Source organism: Aethalodelphis obliquidens, unplaced genomic scaffold, assembly GCF_003676395.1.
Source record: "Aethalodelphis obliquidens isolate GAN/ISIS:26980383/991018 unplaced genomic scaffold, ASM367639v1 scaffold36, whole genome shotgun sequence".
Classification (NCBI taxonomy): domain Eukaryota; kingdom Metazoa; phylum Chordata; class Mammalia; order Artiodactyla; family Delphinidae; genus Aethalodelphis; species Aethalodelphis obliquidens.
This window is the reverse complement of record NW_020837980.1, coordinates 19,702,240-19,726,590: the sequence shown is the minus strand read 5'-3', so window position 1 is coordinate 19,726,590 and position 24,351 is coordinate 19,702,240. Positions and strand designations below refer to the sequence as shown.

At 42.8% G+C, this 24,351-nt stretch overlaps 1 protein-coding gene across 2 annotated transcripts; it reads right to left on the bottom strand.

The window, feature by feature from the left end:
- Positions 1-670: 670 nt before the first annotated feature.
- Positions 671-23,729, bottom strand: YBX3 (Y-box binding protein 3). Of its 2 annotated transcripts, XM_027129599.1 has the most exons (10): positions 23,270-23,729; positions 19,502-19,565; positions 18,478-18,511; positions 15,979-16,068; positions 13,967-14,089; positions 10,742-10,951; positions 6,205-6,302; positions 3,916-4,087; positions 3,211-3,309; positions 671-1,244 (listed from the first exon to the last, which is right to left on the bottom strand). In XM_027129599.1, the coding sequence occupies exons 1-9, from the start codon at positions 23,526-23,528 to the stop codon at positions 3,244-3,246; spliced, it is 1,116 nt and encodes a 371-aa protein (XP_026985400.1). In that variant the 5' UTR covers positions 23,529-23,729; the 3' UTR covers positions 671-1,244; positions 3,211-3,243. The 2 variants fall into 2 exon arrangements, with proteins under 2 accessions (XP_026985400.1, XP_026985401.1); XM_027129600.1 differs by lacking the exon at positions 10,742-10,951 and having other exon boundaries at positions 23,270-23,728.
- Between the last annotated feature and the right edge of the window lie 622 nt (positions 23,730-24,351).

Here is a 24,351-nt window from a genome sequence, read left to right as displayed (position 1 = left end):
TGTTTACATATTTGTTGATTCTCTATATTCACTTATTAAAACACAAACTCTGCGGGACTCGGGTCTTTTGTTGGTTTGTGCCACTCGAACAGTGCTTTGCGCAAGCCTAGGCTCAAGTATGTACTTGATTTAGGGAATAAATAATTTGAAAGGTGCAGTGGATCTGAGAAGTTAACTCAACAGAACTGACAGACACTGTAGTGTCTCTCAACCTAGGGGCACCATCTACTACCTGGGGAAAGAAATTTGTAGTGCGGTTGCAAAGAGGCCCCCTTCCTCTTTTCTGCAAGACACATATATATAAGCACGACATAGCAGTTGGTGCTGAAAACCTCTGTGGTTAGAAGTTCAAGGATATTAGAACTACTAACCCCTTCATTAATCTAAAGGAAGCTGTTGACCAAAATGTCATCAACCATCTCAACGAGGATTAGTCAAGAGCTAAGAGCACCAAACCAAACATGCCTATTGCTGAACTCAGATGTGAACTTGTTCATTCCAAAAATAACCCCATTTCCTATGCTCTCAGCTCATATGCCTGCATTTATTAAAGAGCACTATTCCACCTATACATTTGGCTTTGAGCTTACTATTCAGCGAACGAAGTGACGAAAAAAGACCAAAAAAGACAAAACAACTCCAGCTGAGATACGAAAACATACTTCAGCTATACATCTTTTCCTTTCAAGGGTAAAAATTTTATTTTTGAGGAATTTCATACTGCACATTTTCAAAGAGAGTCACATAGGAAAGCAAAATGTTATCCTCCCCTCATCCTCAAAATAAATAAGGGCTAAAATTTCTTTTTAACTCATGACACTTGGAAGTTTAGCACCAGCATCCAAAATGAACAAAAAAGGAAAAAAAAAAAGCATTTACTACATATTTTAGATTTCTTTGGTTGGGGGGGGGGTCTCCCCATGTGGTATTAATATTTCTTCTTTCAATTCATATTACCAAAACAGTAAAAACCAGGAAAAAAATATAAACCTAGTGGCTGCTGAAACCGGGGAGGTTGCTCTCTTGTTCTGTGCAGGCATTCCCAGGATCTCAGCTGCTGAAAAACTGGCTGACACTCTCGTCGTGTAGCTGTTTGCTTCGTAAAGAATAGTAGTGAACATTCTAATGTCCACGTTTTGGTTATTAGTCTTCCACTTTATTGCTTGGACGTTTCTTTGGTGTTGGTAAGGTTGCGGTCTGCTTTTTGCTTTATTTTTTGAATGGTCATTAATTCCTTAGGTCACCTGGAAAAAATTCAAATCAAACTTATGAAGAGTGACAAGATGATCAAGAGTTAAAGAATAAAAAGGCAAAAATTATGTTTTTTATGTAGTTCAAAAAATCAATTTTCAAAAGCTCTAAACAAAATCTTACACCGTGTATCTTTTATAGATTTGTAAACTGAAACACTAATTTAATGGAAAATTTTTAATAAAACATTTTTACAAACCAGAACAGTCAGTACATAACAGTAAAAATTCTAGAAAATTCTAGAAAAGAAAATTATCATCATGAAGCCTTTTCAAATAAATGGTACTATAGCATTGATAATTCTTCATACTCATTTTAGTGGCCATACAGTATCTCCTAATATGGATATACCACAGTATTTAACCACTTCTCCAACATTAGATTGTAAATAGTAGAAATTTTTTCCCCCTATAGTTTGGATTATTTCCTTAGGAACAATACCTAAAAATAATGTCACCAAGTAAAAGTTTATGGCCAAATGATTAATATATAATTCCGTCAGTTAATGCAAGCAAGTGTGAATACAGAATTTATTTCTATAATAAACTATCCATACTACCCAGAGATAAAACAGAATATTCTCAGCATAGCAATTGTCTACCTAGTGAAAGGATAATTGAAATCCCAAACCTCTGCATATAAAAGCAGATGGCATTTAAAAAGTAGAAACGTAAAATGATCTCAAAATTTTACGAAATCTGAACAATTTTTGGAAAAATAACACTGCTGCTATGAGCTTTACAACCTTTCAACTAAAAGCGAAGTCCTTATTTATGTAATGAAAAGGGCAACAACCAAGAAATACTAAAAACTTAAACTTTCAGGACTTACTAGATGAAAAACCCAGAATGAAACCAACTATGGCTTATAAATTCTTGTAAGACTCGCTGAGCCAGTCTTTCTAGTATATTTCCACCTGTATAAATACAATGTCCAGGATCTTTAACAAGAAGACAGAAAAAAAGCAGGAAGCAACAATGAAGAAAAACAAGCTTTTTTTTTTCTTTTGGCTGCGCTGGGTCTTTGTTGCTGCACGCGGACTTGCTCTAGTTGCGGCGAGGGGGGGCTACTCTTCGTTGCGGTGCGCGGGCTCTAGGCACACGGGCTCAGTAGTTGTGGCTCGCGGGCTCTAGAGCGCAGGCTCAGTAGTGGTGGCGCACGGGCTTAGTTGCTCCGCGGTATGTGGGATCTTCCAGGACCAGGGCTCGAACCCGTGTCCCCTGCATTGGCAGGCGGGTTCTTAACCACGGCGCCACCAGGGAAGCCCAAAACAAGCTCACTTTTATGGAGAGGTTACTCTTTGCCGCGTCCTGCTTAGGCACTCATACGTGTTATCTCACTAAGTCTTTGCAGCAACCCTAGTGGGGAATCTAGTCAGTATCATTTTACCAGCAGCCGACAGTACCGCTGCAGAGGATAAATAAACTGCTCAAGATCATTAGGCTAATGACTACTAGCTCCTGCACTGGATATATAAACCCACTGGCTCTCACGTACTACACGTACTGCCTCAAAATAAATAATGTTGGTTATCAAAGGGAAAAGGGAAGAAAAAAACCACATTCTTGTTTATTCTACCGATCACAGTCCTCTGTTATTAAAATGAGGCCTTGTCAGGCACTTTAAAATTATCAAATTGGCCACGAGGTGTCACAAAAGTAAAACTTTCTAAAGTTTTCTGAGGCGGTGATAATAGTTAACAACTGTCTATCTAGAAAAATGAATTTGACTCTCATTAACTCTGTCTGCATATTTGCGTCCCCAATGCCTAGCAAAATAAGATCAGCCTCAGAGATATTTTTACCACCAAAGCTGCTCTTTCTCCAGAATCCTGATGGAGATCAGAAACTTGGCCCAGATGAATTACACAACTAGTTGAGACTGATCTGTGCTACTGTTGAGAAATCAGTGCTACTTAAAGAGAATATCAGCTCCTGTGCCGGCCACCCGAGCTCCTACCTGCTGATGGTGAAGGTGCCTGGGGAGCCGATGTTACTCGACACTGCTCTGCTCGGGGGCTGGAGCAGGGTTCTCAGATGGTGCTTCACCTGCCTTGGTCTGAAAACACAACAAAACCACAAACGAGAAATTAACTGATTCATACGGCAGTGGAAAGTTCAAGACTGAAAGGTCTCACAAGTCGGGATCTGTGAAGGTAAATCCCTGTGCAAAATCTTAACTACTCTTAAAGTATGAGGAAAAAATTAGAACCGCAGAAGAATGGCCTCCAAATGGCAACTAAACGCCACCACTCTCCATAGTAAAAAGCCATTAAAAATATACAGTTGCTTCCAACATGTGCTGAGAAGCAGGTTCCTCTCTCTAAACGCTGTCTTTTGTTTGGAAAGCTCTACACGTTTTAGCCAGAATGTTAACTGGTTGAATTCAAATATTTGGTTTGTGATATGTGCAGGGCTCTCTCTCTCTCTCTCTCTCTCTCTCTCTCTCTCTCTCTCTCTATATATATATATATATATATATATATATATTTATACACACACACACATATAAATGAACAATGTTATACACAAAAATATATGATACATATTATACGTATCTTAAGTCTCAGTTTTCAGGTTATAAAACCACTCTTAGAAGGGAATACTAAAGCTTGACATGATTAAGGAGGATCTGGCAGCATCCCCTCTGGCTGGCTGGACTCACCTCTTTGCCATCTTGTGCAGGAGCATTAGGAGGACGGGGGCGACGCCGATAGTTATAGGGGCGCCGGTATCCACGGCGAGCAGGTGGCTGGTTTGGACCATTGGCCGCTTCTTGATTCTCTTTATCTTCAGCCTCTCCAACCGCTGGGGCAGGTCGTGGGCGAGGAGGGCCCCTAGAGCAGAGAACACAGGAGAAAAGAGAACAGATGCCCTCTAGAACATCAGGTTTTATTTATTTATTTATTTTGGCTGCACTGCGCAGCTTGTGGGATCTTAGTTCCCCAACCAGGGACTGAACCTGGGCCCTCAGCAGTGAGAGGGCAGAGTCCTAACCACTGGACCGCCAGGGAATTCCCAGGTTTTATTTTTAAAGATTAAAAAGTCAAGGGATCAAGACTTACTGCTAGAATTATGCACAGGCAAGTGGAACAAAGGTGTGGTAAAAAACCCTATCTTTCTGTCATCTTCCCCCTTCACCTGAACACTGTGAACAAACATATACCGAACATACACTATGATCCTACCAGGCACTTTGACAGGCACTGAGGATGGAAAAATTAAAAAACAAAAGCGCTCCCGTATCTGCCCTCCACGGACAGCATGCAGTGGAGTCTAAGGGGATTCGACGTGGGAAACAAACGAACATCGCTCACTGTGTGCCAAAGCCTGTGCTGGTGTGTTTTCACGTTAATTATCTAATTTAATTTCAGGGCTAATTTTGTGAGTTTAAGATTTACAGTAAGAAAACCAAGACGTTTAAAGAGGGTAAGTATTTGGTTGAACCATAAAGGATTGCTGCTTTTATAGGTCAAAAAAGGTCAAATGCAACTTTGATCACACAGCTAGAGATTGACAGAGCTGGGGTTCACATACACTACTGTCTTTTTTCTGTTTTCCTGAAGACATTTCTATGAAGCCTCTTTTATTTCCAAAGTCCTTTGTAATGAATCATTAGAATGACTATGTCTAACACTGAAATGAATCTTGGGAGAAAAGACGACGTAGAGTGGTACAAATCCTTCCCCAAGTAATATACTTACTCGCCTCTCAATAAACCCATATTGCCACACTTCAGGGTGGTATGAACGTCATTCGGGAATGAAGCTCCTCAAGGATAGGGTAAAGGAACAGGAAGGCTTAAAAAGCTTAAAGAGAATCTTAGGGAGTCTAGCCCAATCCAGTCTTCACAAGGGATAAAGCAGAAATAAAATAACACTCCTGCACTAATCTTTTTTTTTTAATAAATTTATTTATTTTATGTATTTATTTTTGGCTGTGTTGGGTCTTCATTGCTGTACGTGGGTTTTCTCTAGTTGCTGAGAGCGGGGGCTACTCTTCGTTGTGGTGCGCAGGCTTCTCATTGCGGTGGCTTCTCCTGCTGCAGAGCACAGGCTCTAGGCACACAGGCTTCAGTAGCTGTGGCTCGTGGGCTCCTATAGCTGGGGCTCACAGGCTCTAGAGAGCGGGCTCAGTAGTTGTGGCACACAGGTTTAGTTGCTCCGCGGCATGTGGGATCTTCCCGGACCAGGGCTCGAACCCGTGTCCCCTGCATTGGCAGGCGGATTCTTAACCACTGCGCCACCGGGGAAGTCCCTCCTTCACTAACCTTAACAATGTTGGTAGTAGTACTAATCGATTAATTTATTGAGGGCTTACTATACCAGGCATCATACTGATTGCCTGAAACGCCTTAGTACATCTAACCCTATTGACAGCGGTAGAATATCCCTTACTGTCCACTGCGTAAGCTGGCAACTAAGTCTAAGAGGAGTCCTGAAACTTGCCGGAGGAGATACAGCTACACAGGGGCTGCTAATCGTAGGGTGGGGATTTAAACACAGACGATATGATCTGTAGGCTGATTTAACCCCCGCATTAGACCGCCCCGGTTATCAGAATATTCAGTGTCCCAAACACTCGCTGGCAGCCAACTCTCCCTCCATTCATAGCACCACCACCGAATGAATGACCCATCAATTCATTTCCCCGTATCTCGTTAAATATAATAAAAATCCAGTATGACTTTACATCATGGGAAAGTTCTCAGAAGCAAATGCCGCTCCGGTACAGGGATACCTAAAAATCCTAATCATTGAGCAGGGAGAATGCCACACGGCCGTGTGAAAACATGATGGCAGAGCCCCTCCCACAATTTGGACATACGATCCAAACAGCCACATCTTCTCATTACATAATAAATACACAATACAGACCTGCAACATCCTCTTCCATCCTACTGTGGCTCACAAGTCCTGCAATCGGTCATTAGCTCTTAGAAAACGTTACCTACCTACGGTACCTTGCGCGGTAAGTCGGATTTCGATGAACTGGTCCCTGAAGTTGTGCTCCCTCTGGGACTCCATCCTTCATCTCTCCAATCTCACCCGCCTAGGAGGAGGCATGGAGAGGCAAACATGAGTGTCAGGCTACAGGATATGAGACACGGCACACAGTTGCCTTCAGAAATTTTTTTAAAAGGAGAAAATAAAAGGCTTCATTACGGAGCTGGGAACTCTCAATTCTAACAGTGAACTATGTACTGATTAGATCTGTGTGAATGACAGGAAAGAAAGAAAGACTCATTCCCACTTGACAGTCTTTTGCCTTATCCCAGTACACCTAAATTTATTTTACAATATTAAAAATTCTGAAGTGTTCCATTCACCTCTTGAAAGAAAACCTCTATTACAAAAGGAAATGGAATGATGTACCACACTGGGGCAAAGAGAATCTTTTCAAACTCAGACCCACTCATTCTACAAACTGGGTATCCCTTCAATACGGTAATGGTTTCTACATTCAAAGGTTCCACCACACCTTCACCTCTGATTGCTTCCTTTCACAATCTTTTCCTTTCATCTGTTTGCATTATTTATTGAAGTATAGCATTAAAAAAATAAAATATCCTTCCTTGAGAAATTTATTTTAAGCTGGGGAAATAATATATTGCAGAACTTCCAGGGGAAGAAAGAGCTAAAAACAAAAAAACCCACCAACAATCTCTGAAATTCTTTATAATACAGCCACATCTCAATCTTTTTTTCTTTTTCCCCTCAAAAGTAATATCCCTTCCTTCTCCGTATTTCACTAAGAAAAGAGAAGCAATTAGAGAAGAATCTCCACATTCTTTCACCATCAAATCTACCAACCTACTGCATTTGCTTTTTCTTCTCTCATTAGACTGATTAAGTGGTCCATGCTCACAGCCAAAGCCAGCCCCTCTTTCTGGCCTGCTAGGGCTCTTGAACTCTCAATCGCCCAGCCCCTTCTCTCCTCCATCATTTCCTTCCAGGCATATAAACATGCTGAAATAGCACCCATCTTCTCCAACTTTTTTCCTTAAATAATCACAAACTTACAGGACAGCTGGAAGTATAGACTCTAATCCTCAGACTCCATTTTCTTGAGTTTCACCAGTAATGTTCTTTACAGCAAAGGGACTCATTTGGAACCATGCCTTGAATCTAGTTGTCTCTTTATCTGAACAGTTCTTCAATCTGCACTTGGTTTTCACAACCTTGACACTTTTAAAGGTTACAGGAGCAGTCATTTTGTAAAATATCCCTCAGTTGGGGCTGTCTGGTGTCTTCTCATGATGTAGCTTAGGCACCTTTGGAAGGGAAGCCACAGAAGTGGCACTGGATTCTTCTCACTGCATCCTGCCAGACGGCATATGGTTTCAACCCGTACCGTTACTGACAGTGTTCACTTTGAGAAGCAGTACGGCTCCTCCATGGTAAGTTTACTCTATCCCCCTTTGTAATTTATGAGGATTCTGTGAAGAAGTACTTTCAAAGTCTGTAAATATTTCACTCCTTATCAAGTTCAATATATTTAGTTGTCTATATCTGTAAAGACTCATGGTCTTCTATGCTATTCAGTGAGTTATAACCTGTTACTATCATTAGTGGCCAAAGGGAACCCTTCCCAGCTGGCTCATGGCCTACTGGACGCGTCTCCAGCATTCTCTGAGCGCTTCCTTGCTTTCTGGCGCAGCAAGATGTTCCAGGCTCATATTGTACTCTCTGTGGCCTGGCTCCGAAATCAGCCGTTTCTCCAGAGGGGCTTCTTTTTATTGGAGAATGGTATTTATAAACGAAAAACTGGGGGCCAGGCGTGCTCAGTGCTATTAACATGTCATTAACCTCAGGCCATTTTAGTAGGCAGAAATAAGGAACACACACACACACTGTAAGTTACACATGCGTAAATGTGTGTGTGTGTGTGTGGCATATTTGATCTGCCCAAGAGAAGATCTCCAAATGACCTGTGTTTCCGCGCAAACCTGGCCTTTCTTCACAAAGCTACCCTTTACTCCTCACAGCACACGTTCACCCCATCATCACATGTTGCCCCTTCCATGCTGAAAACATTTCCTAAATCTGACCACTCCTCACACCTCCACTGCTAGCACTCTAATCCATGCCCCCCTGATCCCCTCTCCATGGAGGAAGTATGTTAGCTGGTCTCCCTACTTCTGCTGCTGCCAACCGTGGTCTAGCCTCCTTAAACTGTCCAGTGATTCCTCAAATACGTTTCTTCCCTATTTAGATCCCTTAACTGGCTTTTCATCACATTTGGGGTAGGTCAATAGTTCTTATCTTGGTCTACCCAGCATGCTTGACCTGCCCTAAGATAGCACCTTAATCCCACCTCACCCCTCTCTTCACTCACACCATCCCAAACACATGAGCCTCCCTTACTTCTCTGAACAAGCAAAGCTGCTTCTTCCTCAGGAACTCTGATACACACACACACACACACACACACACACACACACACACACACACACATGCACACACACACAGAAACAGCAACGAACACGTATAAAGGATAAGCCTTTACTGGAATGATAGAATGGGAAGAGACTGGACAGACAGACTGAGTTTAAACCAAGCTCTACCACTTCTTGCCCATGTAACCTTAGGTAAAAGTTGCTAATTCTTTCAACTACTCAAATTCCTTCATTTGTAACAACAACAACAAAAATCTGGATACCACTGCCAACTCCATAAAGCTGTAGGGAAAACTAAGAACTGATTTCAAACATCTGTCCCTTGGTGGATGCCAAACAATGTTGCTCCTTTTCCTCTGTCATATAATTCTTTTCTCACAGACTACAAACAGCTGATTTAGCTCAGTAACCAATTCGACTTATTTTTCAAATACCTAGAATTATTATCTTAAAAAAAATGGAAGTCCTCTGGACACTGATATATCACGCTATATTACGTCCTCGGTACAGAAGGGAAGTACTATGGGCCTGCATATTTTCATTTTTTTCCTGTTGTGTCCAATAAACTTCACAGTTTTGTATATACAATAGTAGAAATTGTTGGCAAAGACTTTTCCACTTGACCTCAACAATATTTACCATCTCAGAGATCTCTCTCTAGTTTTAAGCCATTACATGGACAACCTGGAAGTAGCCTAAGCTATACAGAAGAGAGTTTTACGAATTTTCGTTTGGTGCTGTTGGTTGGCTTAAGCCGACTTCTGTCACTGAACATTAAACATGGTATGTATTAGAAGGGTTCTAAGGAAAGACTGTTGAAGACTTCATGTTAGCTATTAAATGGGTAAGAATTTCAACCCAAGTTAAGAGAACTAAATGTGGTTACCAGAACATGCACATTTTCAAAATTAGTTTTCAACTTGCTCCTCTGCATCGCACCAAAGAACCCCTTTGCTCTGAACCTCCCATTCGTAAGGTGAAATATACTTTATTTCAAACGATCTAGAAAATGATCATCATAGTCTCAAGAAAGTATGATACACACGTATATGCTAATACTAAGAAGGATTATTTCAGGAAGGTACTACTAATGCCCTAAAAATAAATGTGTATTACAATCTCCCTGCCTCTTCCTGTCCTCATTTCCTAGAGGCCCAGGGTGCTGCCCTCTGAAGAAACCTACTACGCCTCATGTACCCAGTCTCTCCATATATGTAAGGCTACTTGTTATTTTTAGCACATTTGTCAGGGACAGCTGTTAAACAGTAGAAGGGGAAAAATAACAAGAAGCCATGTAGAAAGAACACAGTCATGCATGATAGGAAGGGAAAAGGGCAGCAAAGAACAGACTGAACATAATGTTCAGTCAAAACACTTAGTAAAAAAACAAAAACCAAGGATACTAAGGGAAGAAGTTGTAGCTGGTAGTAACAAAAATGATGTCCTATCCCGAGATTACCAAGTTTCCTGGGAACTGCAAAGCTGTTAAAAGGCTTATTAATTACAGGTCAAGTTCATGATAGTTGTATCAATATTTTGCAGTAAAAAGGAGAACCAATCGAGAATCAACAATCTCCACTCTGCGTTAGGTTTTCTTAACAATCAACACTATTTCATCTAAATCAAGGACTACATAGACATTCCCCGGCCTGAGGCACCACACTAAGGTCTTTACCTTTGATTTAATCATCACAACCCCGCAGTGAGGCAATTATCTCCATTCAATGAATGGCCACGTTAACCTCAAAAGCTCACAGACGGAGGCAAGATTCAAATCCAGGCCCGCCTGGCTTCAGGGTTCAGCGCTTACACGTACCAGCTGTCTCTACTCTACGTCTCTCATTCTTCCATACACTAGAACAGTACCCTGTCCACCCAGCGTCCCCGGTTACAGGCACGGCCCAGGTGGTCGTGCTTGTAGAAGTGTGACTGGAATGACTGCTCTGAGAAGGCCGCCTAGTCCGCTTTGGAAGCGTCGGGAAGCCAAAAGCTAGGTTTGATTTCCGGCCACTGGTGCTGGAGGAGGAGGCGGAGGCGGAGGCCGGACAGAGGGGTGAGGACCGCTGAAGAGGAGCCCCCGGTGCAAGTTTACCTGCGTTCCGTTGGGTTGGGGAAAGACCCGGGAGCGGCGGTCAGAGGTCTGTCCCACGTGGTAAGGCGGGAAGCGCCGCGGGTACTGGGGACGGTACTGGGGGCGGTACTGGGGGCGGCGCCGCTGACTCAGGGCCCCAGCGAGCTGCCCGTCAGCGGCTGAGGCGCCAAATCCTTCGCTGCCGCTCCCTTCCTCCTCCTCCCCAGCGCACTAGCGAGGCAAGGAAACAGAGATTCAGAAGATGCTCCAGTAAGGTGAGAACCCAGGAGTACCATGTAGGGTGGATGTCCATGGAAGAGAACAATCTCTCCCCCAGAGGAACAATCCCCTCTATTAGACGGACAAAAATGCATTTAACCCAGATTATCAGGTGATTACCTGGGATAAACCACATTTAGATTTCAGGAGATCTGTGCACATGAAATACCAAGAAGCAGAAAGGCAAGTGCAATCAATCTCTAATGAATTTAGCTCGCATCTAGTTAGAACTGGTGTATATCAGTTGACCAGCCACCCAAAAAACATATACAAGTTTAGAATATTTAGCTCCACCAAATGTATCTCCCCCAACATTGGCCATCCACTGGGGCAAAGGCGAGAAAAATATGTTTTGTGGTGTTATCAACAGGTTGGTCCTAAGTGGTTTGCTTCCTGGAGCAGTTCTCAAAGTAGGGATGGGAGGGGGGTGGTCTCTGAAACCCTTCCCAGGGGGTTATTGAGATCAAACTATTCTCATAATGCCGGTAAGATGCTATCTGTCTTTTTCCCCTCTCATTCTCTCATGAGTTTGGCGGGGAGGGGAGGGGAATCACCCAGAAACTACAGTGACACGTGGCCTCTTGGCAGCCCCAATGCAGGAGCTGTGAGAATCCAGCTGTCTTCTATTAAACCGGAGATCAGTGATTTACAAAAAAAATCACATAAAGCAACACCACTCTTCTCAGTTAAAAAATATAGTTTTCATGGAAAAAAAATGTTTTTTATGTTTACAAGTAATGAGCTTATTTTAAATAAACTCTTTTAAATTTCTGCTTTACTTTCTAATACAATAAATATTAATAGGTATAAACACACGTAAACAAAAACTCTGGGATCCCATATTTAAGCATATAAATGGGTCCAAAAACCAAAAGAGAACCACTGACTTATGGCATGATTCTCTTTATATGTTTAGGAATAAAGTTTTAATTGCACTTTAATAGACAGTAGTAAGTAATAAATACAGACAGTTTCTGAATATAATAAACCTTATTAACAAGGGAAGTACTGACTCATTTTATATTTTTTCCTGTATTTAAACTACCGTATCACATACTAATATTTTCTCTCAAAAAGAAAAATAATAAGCAAACAGCTAAACATCCCTCAAAGAATTTTTTATTTCAAATCCTACTTTACAGGGGGATTGCTATGCCAAAGGCAGTCTTAAGGGAAGCAACTACAATTTTTGAAAATGAAAAAATTTAAAATGAACAAAATAAAATGACTGACATTGGGGTTGAGGAGAGTTAAGATCTAGAGTCCTCCAGAACAAAGCTCACGTGGGCAACTCAATTCCCAAAGAGGAAAAGCTTCAACTACGGCCTCAACTAGTCTAATTTCAGAAAAGCCAAGCCATTCTACACTTTTTGAAGCCTGTATCAGGTACAATCCCCAATTATGTAAAGACATAGTAGCACAGAAAATGTTCACCAAAATAGTGAGGGTTTCTCTTTAGGTTCTCTGTATCCCTTGAGTCCTCTACAGCCAGGTCTTTCGTCAAGAGTTCTACAAAATAAGAACAATGGCACCACCACTGCCAAACATACTCAATAAGCTGTTAGGACTTAAAGACAGCACGACAGAAAACCATCATTTATGTTTACTTTCAGAATTTTGATAATTTTATTTCTAAGTATCTTTCACATGCGTGACTTCAGAATTTCCAGCTGAGGAGAAAAGCCTTCAAAGGAAAAGTTTTCACTAAAGGTTTTCGCCCACTCTTACTTCTGAATTAACCTAGAAATCAAATTACAACTAGAACTCCGTGAATCTGGTGAACTTGAAAGAGTAAATGCTATGGTAGCTCATTTCGGCCACCCCCTACACAGCTTATTTTTAAAAATCACATAGGATAAGCAAAACATGGGTAAGAGAAATATAGAAATAGAAAAACAAGATGTCATAAGGAATCTGATAAAAATCAGTTTGGGCTGCGTGTGAAGATGACGGAATGAAGAGAGGAAGCATTTAGGTAAGCAGAAAGATATTAATCTATCAAGGTGTAGAGATAAATCATTCTCAATCTGCAAATCCTTTCTTCTGGTGCGATTTTTCAAAAGTTTTCCTTGGATGTTATACATAGCCACAATCCTGTGCTCACAGAGCATCTTGTGATGCTAAACCTTCCTCTTATCCTTGAAACAGACTTAGTGTTCGGATTTTATTCCATAGTACCAATCCCAGGTACTAACTCTAGAAACATCAAAAAATGACTCACATCTAACAGGATCCTCATGACCACAAACTGGACGGGAGTCTTTCTGGGTGCCTTGAGAATACTTTAAACTGAGCCTCCTAAGAAAACTCCAGCCAGACTTGGTTGTAAGCCCTTCCACCTGGATTGGTACCAATCTAAAGAACTAAAAATCCAGAGAATTATTTACTGCTTCTTTACTTTGAAATGATGGGAAATGCTATGCTAAATAAGACAGCTACGTAACTGAGGCAAATTACTCGATATATCTGTGGCCAGCACTGTTCATCACTTATTCCTGAGCCGTTCCCCATTCCTCCTCGCCAACCAAAGGCTGACTTCCTTAGACCTTAACAAGGGAGGAACAACAGATTCAAGCCGGTCACGGGAATCCCGGTCCCCTTTCCCAGTGAACACCGCATGACGCGGCTCTGGCTGGTAAAAGGGCCAAAGCAAGAGAAAACCTTTTTGACAACCTTGGCACAGCGACCTTCATTAAGCCTTCTTGGTACAAGATAATTAAATGACTCTTCCTGGCAGCCAAATACATACAAACTGATACAACTGCTGAACGGCAAGTTTCCCATAAGACCAGTGGCTATAGATAAATTGTGGACATGAAAAATTTCCCGTCTCCCCCCCCCCCGCCGCCAAAAAAAACCCAGTGTGTCTCCAGGAGAAGATACAGCATTTATGTGCTCCAAGTATACACACTTGAGTTTAGATGTGTGCATTTCTTCAATCACTGATTAGAGAGAGAGACAACGTACATTACGGGGCGGTCCACGGCGTCTGCCGTAGTAGCCGCGTCTGTAGCGGCGCCGATCTGCAGCATATCGGCTCCCTTCCACAGGAACGCCGTCTGGGCCAGTCACGTTGGCTGCTTCTGCACCCTGAGAAAGGGAAGAAGCAAAGACGGCCTCGGAGTTAAAAGGAAGCCAAAAGCACGGCCTTAGATAGCCAGAGGGTTGAACACTGGCAGAACATACTAGAGATTCCTTCGGTGACCTAAAAAACACACCCATGTTTTAATAAGGTGAGCAAGGTGCTTGACGTCCTGATTTAAATGTATACAGCTTGACACCTGAAAGTAACACAACACTGCTGATCAACTATACTCTAATATAAAATAAAAAGTTAAAGAAATAATAATAATAAATGTATACAGCTTGTCTGCTTCCACAACCTTTGCCTTCTTGTTTGATTCAAGAGCAGTATATATCTGTTTAAGGAACAGAGTGGTAAATATGATGCAACTGTAACAAAGGAATGCTAGACCAGGAGGAATATTCCTCACTGGAAAATAACTGAGATAATGTTCTCTTCCTAGAAAATGTTGAAACCTACGTTACTCTGCGAGGTACTAAGAGAATGCACTTGTGGGCTCACATGGCTCTGTCCAGCACTGAGCTACGGAGAGGGAAACTTCTCCCAGCTTGGCGGCAGCAGGAATGAAGGGTCCTTGACTTAGCGTCCGCTTACATACACAGTGTCCACAAATGTAGTCCCTCTCTAAACCTTCTTCTTATCCTTGAAACAGACTTAGCGTTCGGATTCTCATATGGACAAATGGATAAAGTAATGCTTCAAAAGTATAAAAAGTTCGGACAAAGGAGATTCAAAAGAGCACATTTCCCACTCTACATCAATTTGTATAACCTCAAATTCTGAAAATATACAGAGGTAAAATTAACCTGGCAAAACAAAATTTTAAGAGTTGGGTGAGACATTAGAGATCATTACAGGCCAGCATTTGCAGGTAGATAATTTGAAACTCCAAGAGGTTTGCAAGATACCCTGGGGATCACGTTGGTAAAGAAATCATTTAAATTTCTACATTAGGTGGAATAAAGTTGTTTTTCTTTCAAAACAGAAAACAGTTTGAGAGCTGCGAAGAATATGAGCTATGGAATGAATGGTGTGTATGTGAAGAGAGCACTCATTTGGGAGTGAAGCAGTCATTCACTCAGCTTGTAATTCAGCTGCCACGATCAGCCTCCATGGCAGCAGTACCATATATGGCTTTAAAATGTATTTATTCTTATCCTATATTGTTTGACTGATACCTAGAATATGCTGTTGATTAAAAACAAAGCATAAAGGACATTACTAATATTGGAATTAAGTATATAACAGCCTAAAAAAAATCTGTAGATGCGCATCGAGATGACCCATTAGCTTCTTGGGCTGTTCTCCATCTGAAGATGGTTGTTATACAGTCTCTCAGGATGCCTCTGGCTTTCCAAAACCCAAGCCAAAGAGAAAACATAATGATCATATTTGATTTGAATCTTCTTTTATTGAGATTAAAACATTCTTTACTGTGTATTATTTGTGCAGAAGTGCTTACAAATCACAGCCTAAAAACTTTACTCTTAGAAAAAGATATCCTTGTTTTCTGTTTCTTGTGTTTTTTGGTTTCCTATTGTGCACACGTTAACTTTTAAGAAATAAATGTTATTTTAAAAACCTTAAAAAGAGATAGCTTTTGCCCCAAAGCAGCTTTTATCTATTTTTAATACTATAAAACGGTTTAATTTTAAACTACACTTGAATATACATTTGGTACCAAAATAAAATATGTCATTTTATACCTTGAGAAGTTAGCTTTTCCTTCCATGATTAAATAGGGTTAATCGTTTATTAAAATAGAAATTAAAATGTTCTTTTGTACTACATCAAACAAGGTACATAATGACAAATTCATAAAGGGCTGAGAGACCATTTACTATGCAAGCGAGTTGTGCCAGCACCCTGGATACCCAGCCACAATTCCTCTCACCTTCTCTCCTTCAACCACATCAAACTCCACAGTTTCTCCATCTCCTACACTGCGCAGATATTTCCGTGGGTTATTCTTCTTGATGGCAGTCTGTCAAGAGAAGAAAAAATTTTAAATGAAGTATGTGCCAAAACTGGCCACAGATTTCATTGCTCTCAAGTTTACTGGCTATACTGAAGAAATTGTTGATCTAACATTACTTTTTAAAATTACTCTCCCAACTAACCTGGATCTCCAAAACAACAACACAACCAAAACAAAAAACACTGTAAAACTATGTTCCACACTACTGTCTTGATTCATGTTAGCCTTCAAAATTCATCGTGGTAGGTGGGTTAAACATAATGTGCAGTTGCAGCCTGATGACCTAGTCGTGATACTGGATAGATGAGTTCCCTCACTCTGCTAAGTGTCTTAGATTCAGACTACATCTCCATCAGTGCAGGGGGCGGGTGGGGGGATGCCTTCATGAAATCTTATATACACACATAAACACAAAAATACGGAGACACAGATTAAAATATGGAGACACAAGAGAAACTGCTAACCTCGAAGAAATTTTAAAAATGCCAAGGGGATAAATATTTCTGACAGAATATACGAAATTACCTCAAGAACAAAACATTGCTGATCACCTTCTCCCCTCCCATTTTACGGATGAGGAAACCAACTGGAGGCTGATAAGGGATTTATCTGAAGTTATAAAAATACAGCCCGGGGGAAGAAGGTGGGGGAAGAGGAGGGGAGATGGGGGACATTTATACCCCTTGTATTGTAACTCTATGATATTTATTCAAATTTTTCTCATCACACCATTAGTATGTCAACTTATCCCTACACACTCCCTGATAATACATTAAAAGTTAATGAAGATGTTATCCTGCATTGAACATCTGCACCTAAATATCTGCTTATGACTAGGCCTCTCTCCTTCAGTCAGTGGCGGGAAGAGAATAATTCCTGCAACGAATTCCCCATTTCTTTAGCTGGTATCTCTAAATAGTTAAAGGGGCTCTGAGTTTCTATGGAACTAGGTCAACCTTATTTTATAAAGCGATTAGGCATGTGTAATCCAGCCCTTCCCTTACTCTGAGTAGGAGGGAGGAAAAAAAAAAAAAAAAAATGAGCCAATAGGGCAGAGACCTCACCCAGAGAGGAAAAAGGCAGTTCAGGACAGGATATACTCGCAGGCCTTGAACCCTCAGCCAGTCCAAAAAGAGCCCCTCCCTGCCGGCTCGTTCCCCTTTTCCTGTTAAACTGGGCAAGCCTCAACACACTGAGGTGACTCACCGCCCAACTTCACAGGGGGCTGGAATCAGGTCAGTGAAGCTGGCCACGGGCACAGAAACTTGTGAGGTCCTTTTACTCCAGCAGTCCCCAAAGGCAGCGTTCTTACCCCAAAAGGTCTATTAACCTCTAGGTGTTAGTTATAAGCAACACTCCCCTTCGGTCTGTTATGACTTTAAAAGTCATTGTGTCTGAACCAAATAATCTACTCCAGTTACCCAGGAGCTACTGAAATATAACTGATAGAAACCACAACCAGAGAGCTTTTTCTTAGCTATCACTCTCGCCAGTCTCCAAACCCCACCCCATTACGCACACAATCCTGAACAGAAGGAAACAAAAACACAGAAAACCAGATGCTTGACAGAGCCCTGGAGGTGAACGTGCTGGTATTGGTACCTGCCTCTGTACTCCTCTGTTGTTATACACTGAGAACTGCACACATACGCGAGACAATTCACTGAACACTAAATATACAGAAAGAACAGTAAGCGCACATAATGCTTCTTTTAACCTATTTTGCCAAGCAAGTCCAGGATACAGACCAACAGAATAACATCCTAGGCTAAGAATGTAAAGAAGACTGAACTTTCTGTACAGAGAGGCCCATGTTTTCCATAGTTTACCCATTTTCTACATTTCCTTTGAATCTAGGGGGCTGCGGGCCTTTCTGACCTGGGCCTGAGCCAAGCGTGTCTCGTTCTCGCAGGAGAGAGGACTATGCTGGGAGTTGGGAGTTTCCTAATGTCTTAGATACACACACCCTAACCATCTGCTTCCCTGTGCTATTTACTCCAAGTTCAAGCTGCTCTGATGGCGGAGCTTGAACCAATACACAGCCAGGCGAAAGGAAGATGGAGTCCAGCCCAACACAAGGAGGGAACCACAGTCAGGGAGCATAGGATGCTAATATGGAAACAGAAGGGCTTTAGCTGAAGACTCAAAGGCATTAAAAATTAGAAAGTGGTCTGATTATTACTTCATTAGACTGCAAAAATAAAAGCTGTCTGAAAACAGTTACTATGATGGGACAGAAGAGCTTATGTGCAAATCTTAAAATGTAGAACTGGGCTCTCTTGCCAAAATAAAGTCCCAGAAAGAGTTTCGAGTAGCACAGTAATGTGTAAAACTTCACTTTGGGAAAGGGATAATAGCACATTACAGACGCCCCTCTCCGCACAAAGCAAATGTCACATTTATCATCACTCTTACCTGATGTACGAATACATCTTCTTTGGTATCATTTCTGTTGGAAGACAAAAAGCTCACAATTAAAGGGACTAGGTATGCAGAAAAACTTAAAAGAACGGTTTAGATCCTAAGACCTCAAAACACAGCATAAATGTTTGTTTCTCCTCTAAACTCAATTCAGATGCCTCAAATCAATCCTCCTTAAAAACTTCTAAACCCAAAAGCTATCCACCTCACTCCTCCATACGACAACAGTGCTTGCACCCAAGCATACAGATTCAACCTACAGAAACATCCCTTTCCTCTCATCTCTCTCTAAATCACATGGTGTGTAACCAGAGCCCTAGATTTCCCTCCCAGCAAAAGCAAAGCAAGACAGCTAAAAGGACAGGGCACAGCTGTGAACTAGGCTCTCCTTACACTGAAACCTAAAACACCCCCCCCCGCCCCAAACTGCCACCACCCACCAAAACATACAAGGAAGAAACTGGAGGAATTTTTTTTAAAAGGGAGGCCTGGGAGGGGGGAATAGAGAAAATGATGGTATCGTATAAAAACATCAGAATACCCCCATAGCTTACAGCTGTGTTCTCATTCCTATATGGTTAGAAGCTACTATGGTTTAAAGAAAACACTACGGTTTCTACCGGACTTGGACCAGACCTGGGTTGCAGATCCAGCTCAATTACTCACTAGTTGTGCGACCTTAGGAAAGTTGCATAACCAGTCTAAGACTCCACTTCTCCATCTGTGAAATTGTGGATACCAACTCAATTATCCTGAGTCCCTTCCCATTTCTCAATTTATCCTCCCCACCGCCACCTTTTTTTTCTTTTAATGACTAGATTGTATAAGTACTTATCAATGTTTTAGAAAGGTATTTTAATTAATGTTTAATGATCAGTAGCTTAGAAATGAGAATATTTACGGTGCTCAGAAATCTGAAAACTTACACAAGCCATTCATAAAGTATGGGGAAAGACACCAACAGCAGGTGGCACAGCACAAGGAGGTATTTAAAACATGTAGAGGTGCACACACATACCGATTTATAAATCCATATCCATTTCTGACGTTGAACCATTTGACAGTGCCAAGGACTTTGGTGGCTAAAATAGGATCAAACAGATAAATTAGTATCTGACCTACAAAAAGATAAAGCTCATACCACTAAGGTCTTGATAGCATTATTTAAAGCCTAAACATACCCGAGGAAACCATTAAAAGCTTAACTCCAAAGTATACTGGGAGAAGAAAATGGAGCAAGTGAAGCTATCACAGGGAAATACTTTTCAGAAAGACTAAACCTTTCTTCCTCATGAAACTTTTCAATAAAGTCCTAAGATAAGGAGTGGTCGTAAGTCTATACAATTCTGCCATAATTAAAACTGAGAAACACTGCTTAAAGAGAAACGAAACAAAACATGCTCTTTAGAGCTTTACAACTGAAAAATTTTGTAAGTGCAAAAGAAGGGTCACAACGAAAACAACTGTAGACACGTGAACATGGTAAGTACCGACCACCTAACACATCACTTTCATCACACTTTGAAATAGTCGGCAAACTACATAGTGAAATAGTAGCTCCTTGTTAATAGCTCATCTACAGGGACCTGAAGAAACTTGTCTGGGTGCCAGACGGGGGCCTAGCAAAGAAGCCAAGAGTAATAATAGAACTGAGGCCGGCTCAGCCCAGTTCTGTACTTACCACCCTGAGACATGATGTAACAGGCCTCTTCAAACCAGTGATGAATTTGGGATTCTGTTTCACTGTTTACCCTACTCTCTCCATTTGGTAGGAATCAAACCCTCAGCACTTTCTTATCACCTCCTCCCCCTTAACTTGATTATTGTCTCTACTTTCCCTCATGAGTAGGACCATTTCTGTAGAAAGCCAGATCTTAATAGAACTCAAGAGAAGGAATCTAAACAAATAGTATGGTCATAGAATTTATACTTTGTAGATTCATATTTGTTTCAGCCATTTATTATTTTAGATGACTCCCCTGAATCAACCGTGAATACGAAATCCAGTACCTCTAGAAATGCCTATGCCTAAATTCAGGAAAGGCATAAAGCAATTATCAAGACTCAGTGAAACAGATAATGGGACAATAGAGTACCTTTAAAAAAGAAAAAAGCTTAGTAGAAAATAATAGTAACAATTAACATTAATCCATGCTACCTTTCTATGTGATATAGAGTGTTTAATTTCCAAGGATAAACAATAAAGATTTGGCTTTCAAATTCAAGACTAAAACAGTAATTAGGACTTACTTTGCTGTGGGCAGGGTTAGTTCTGAGTTTTGCTAGATTGATATGCTTGGGGAAGTATTTTAGCTCTCTTTGTAAAAAAAAAAAAAGAAAAACAAAAAACTCTTTATGTCTTCAAAGTCATTCAGCCCACCATTTGCTGAGGAATCTCCGGCTCTTAGGCTAAGTAAGGAAGATCTCTCTAATGAAGAGATTAAACTATTAAAATCTTCAGTTTTAGGCCATTTAAATTAGAGCAGCAGGGCAAAGAGGAAAAAAACATTCTATGCTTTGGATCCAAATGTACACAGATGACTGGTTTTAATAAATCATATGCTTTTAAATCGCACATTATTTCAAATGATACGCTTTTTGTGTCTCCCTTCATTTGCCCCAAAATTAATGACCTAGAAAAATATAAGGAAAATATAAAGTTAGGAACTCTTTTTGATTCATTTTCATACAGGTACTGTCAAAGGCATTATCTTGATTAGAAAAGCAACACTAAGAGCGAGAAAGATGAAAGTGATTTTCAAGTATAACTTCAATCCAGGCTGCAGGTTATTTTTACTCCCACTGTAGTTTTTAAAAATTTCCTAATTCCACAAATATTTCTAATGACTTCATAAGGCCAAACACATCCATGCACTCTTCTTGCTTTAAAACCATAAACTCACTTTATATACACAGAACGGGAGGTGGGAACGGAGGAAGACGATCAGGCTTCATTTAGGGCGGAAAGTTTTCCCTCAGTCCTGTCAACTACTTTCCCTGGCCTGTGGCTATGCACTGCAGTTTAGAACCATTTGTAAAAACTAGAATGTGAGAGTCCCAAACCAGAATTCCATTTCAGTCAGCACTGCGCCTGGCACATTTTAGGCACCATGTGCTTGCTTGGCTGAGGAAAGGAGATGGCAGAACACACTGGACAGAGACAGTATTGAAATGTCATGCAGAAGGCCGTCCTTGCTTTTGAGAGTTGGAATGACAGTGGAAAGATCCAAGACCTCCAGACTCATCATCACCAGGGATGTGCCTTAAGAGCAGTTGGTGGCTGAGGAAACTGACTGATCTGTTTCCTTCATCTTTAAAGATATCTGCTTCAGTTTAAAATTCAGGAGTTTAGTTAGATCCAGAAAGGTACAAGGATCAAGCGAAAAACTGAAAAATTTCCTTTATGTGAAAATCAGTCAAATTAAGAATATATACTAACACTGCTTTGGATAAGCCAAGGTTGTCTCTCTGACATTTTGCATGGAAGTGTTCCAAGACACACTTGTTGCAAACAATATCACAATATGACACGGACTGGACTGAAGCAACTTTTAGCCCAGGGAAATGAGGGCTATTTTGTTTCTCAACCTGCACATGTTACATTTAGCACGTTGTTTGACAGTAACTGAGTAAAATTCTGCCCTGTGGGGAGGAGGAAAAACAAAAAAACATGAAAACAGGCCTCTCAAAGCTGGAAACATGGAATCTTATTAAACTTTCTTCACGTTATTCCCCCAATTTTCTTCCTAGAAAATTGGGCAGGCAAGGCTCAGAGAGATCAAATACGCCCCATCCAAAATACTGAAAATTTCTCGGAAGCATCCTACACCATCTCTCACCTTCCCCGTTTAAAAAAAAAGAGGGAGTGATAGAGCACACACCCTCTGTGAGCCCGTTTTAAGGCCTCACACAGGGCGTTACTTAAGGAGAGAAGGCTGAAATACGCGACAAAACCAACAACGCCCACCGCCATCCTTTGTGATGCTCTGCGCCCCCCACCCGACCTGAACACCTCATCATCCGAGCTCCCTTCCTAAGTTACGAGTCCCAAGATAACGTTGTTGTGAACTAACGTCATACCCGCACTTCCGACGAAGTTTTTTCAGCTGCTGCACCAAAGGCTTTCCCACAATCCAGGAAGAGAGAGTGATTGGTAAACACTTCAGTGGTTCACGGCAGCAGCGGGCACAGAGAAGGCGGAGGACGCAGGACTAAGACCCAAGTTTCCCGGACAGGATTGCAACACCTCTCCGCCGGCAAGTGGCCGACAGAAGCATGGCCTCGTTCCCGCGCCCCCGTGGGAAGGGCGTCAGGGACAGACACCTGAGCCTTCCCAGCAAGAAGCCTTTCCACTTTTCCCTCCCCCGTCTCCTCTGAGCGCCTTCCTCTCCCCGAAGGAAATGCTCTCCTCACCCAGATCCTACGCGAGGACTCCAAAGTCCCCGTCCCACGTGGGTGCCTGTCCCATCCCTACATCCACATCCATCCCAACCCCGTGTCCTCTCTCCCGACTGCCGCTCCTTTCCCCTTCGCACCGACGGATGCTTCGCCACGGGATGCGACAGGGCCCGCCTAGGGGACCCGAGTTAAGAACCCGATCTCCGGGCCCAGGACCAGGAAGAACGCGCTCGGGCGGCCGGGAGCGCAGGGCGCAGCGCGCTCGCTCGGCAGCGCCTGCGGGACCCGCGGCCACCGGCGCCGGGGACCCGACGTCCCCAGGGACCTCGTGCTGTCAGCGATCCCGCCTCCGCCCCGGGCAGCCCCCACCCTCCCGGGCCTGACTCACCGAGAACTTTCTTCTCCGCGTCTTCACTGCCCGCGGCGGCCGAAGAGGCGGGGGCCGCGGTGCCCGGGTCCGCGGGGGCCGCGTCCACGCCGGGGTTGCCTGCGACCAGGGCGGCGGGCGCCGGGGCCGGGGCCTGGGGCGCGCCGCCGCCGCCCGCCGGGCTCTTCGGCGCGGAGTCCTGGGGGGCCGCGGCGGCCGCCTCCGCCGGAGCCTGCGGGAGGGTGGTAGTGGTGGTGGTGGCCTCGCCCGCCTCGCTCATGCCGCCTCCTCCGCTCTCCCTCGGGCGCCTCGCTGGCGGTTGGTCGGCGGTTAGCGCGGCTGGAGGTCGCGGCGGCCGGGGCTCGCTCTCCGGGAGGCCGGTGCGGATCTCGAGGCGCTGGCGGCGGAGGCGGCTCGAGCTCTCGGGCTGCGCGCTAGCTCTTGGGCTCCTCGTTGGATCTTACTGCCCCAAAAATGGCCCCGCACAAGTTTTTCTAGGCGGCGCACAGGCCGGGGAGGGAAGAGGGTGGGGAGAGTTGGCTCCAGAGTTGGGCATCGACTTCATTAGCATTTAAAGGCGCCCGCTGCCCTTTCCGCCCGCCTAGCGGCGCGGGAGGAAGCGCCGGGGCCGAGGGGCCGGGGAAAGGAAGGCAAGGGTGGATCTGAGCTTTGGCAGGCTGCTCTGGAGTCTTCTGCGGAGCACGCGCTGCCGTCCCTTTGTTGGAGCGGGGCAGCGGGGCTCTCCCTCCTCGCCACATCTTCCAGGAGGGGCAAACTAGGGCACCCAAATGACGGGGCGCTTCTCTCTCCCAAACGCTCGTTCTTAAATCCTTTCTAGTTACCCATTCAACATTTGTGAAGCACCAGAAACCGTTTCTGATACAGCAATGAGGAGCTGGAATACTACAATCTTAAGGCTATTTGGCTACTTCCTCCTGAAAGATAAGTTACGGATGATTTCCTCTATGAGCCACAGGTGAGGAAACTGAAGTCCAAACCTCTGAGAATTAATGTCAATATCAGTTTACGGCAATGTAACCGGCAGCAAGTAACAAGCTGTAAATATGCATATAAGAATACTAGGGGAAAAAAATGAATAAATC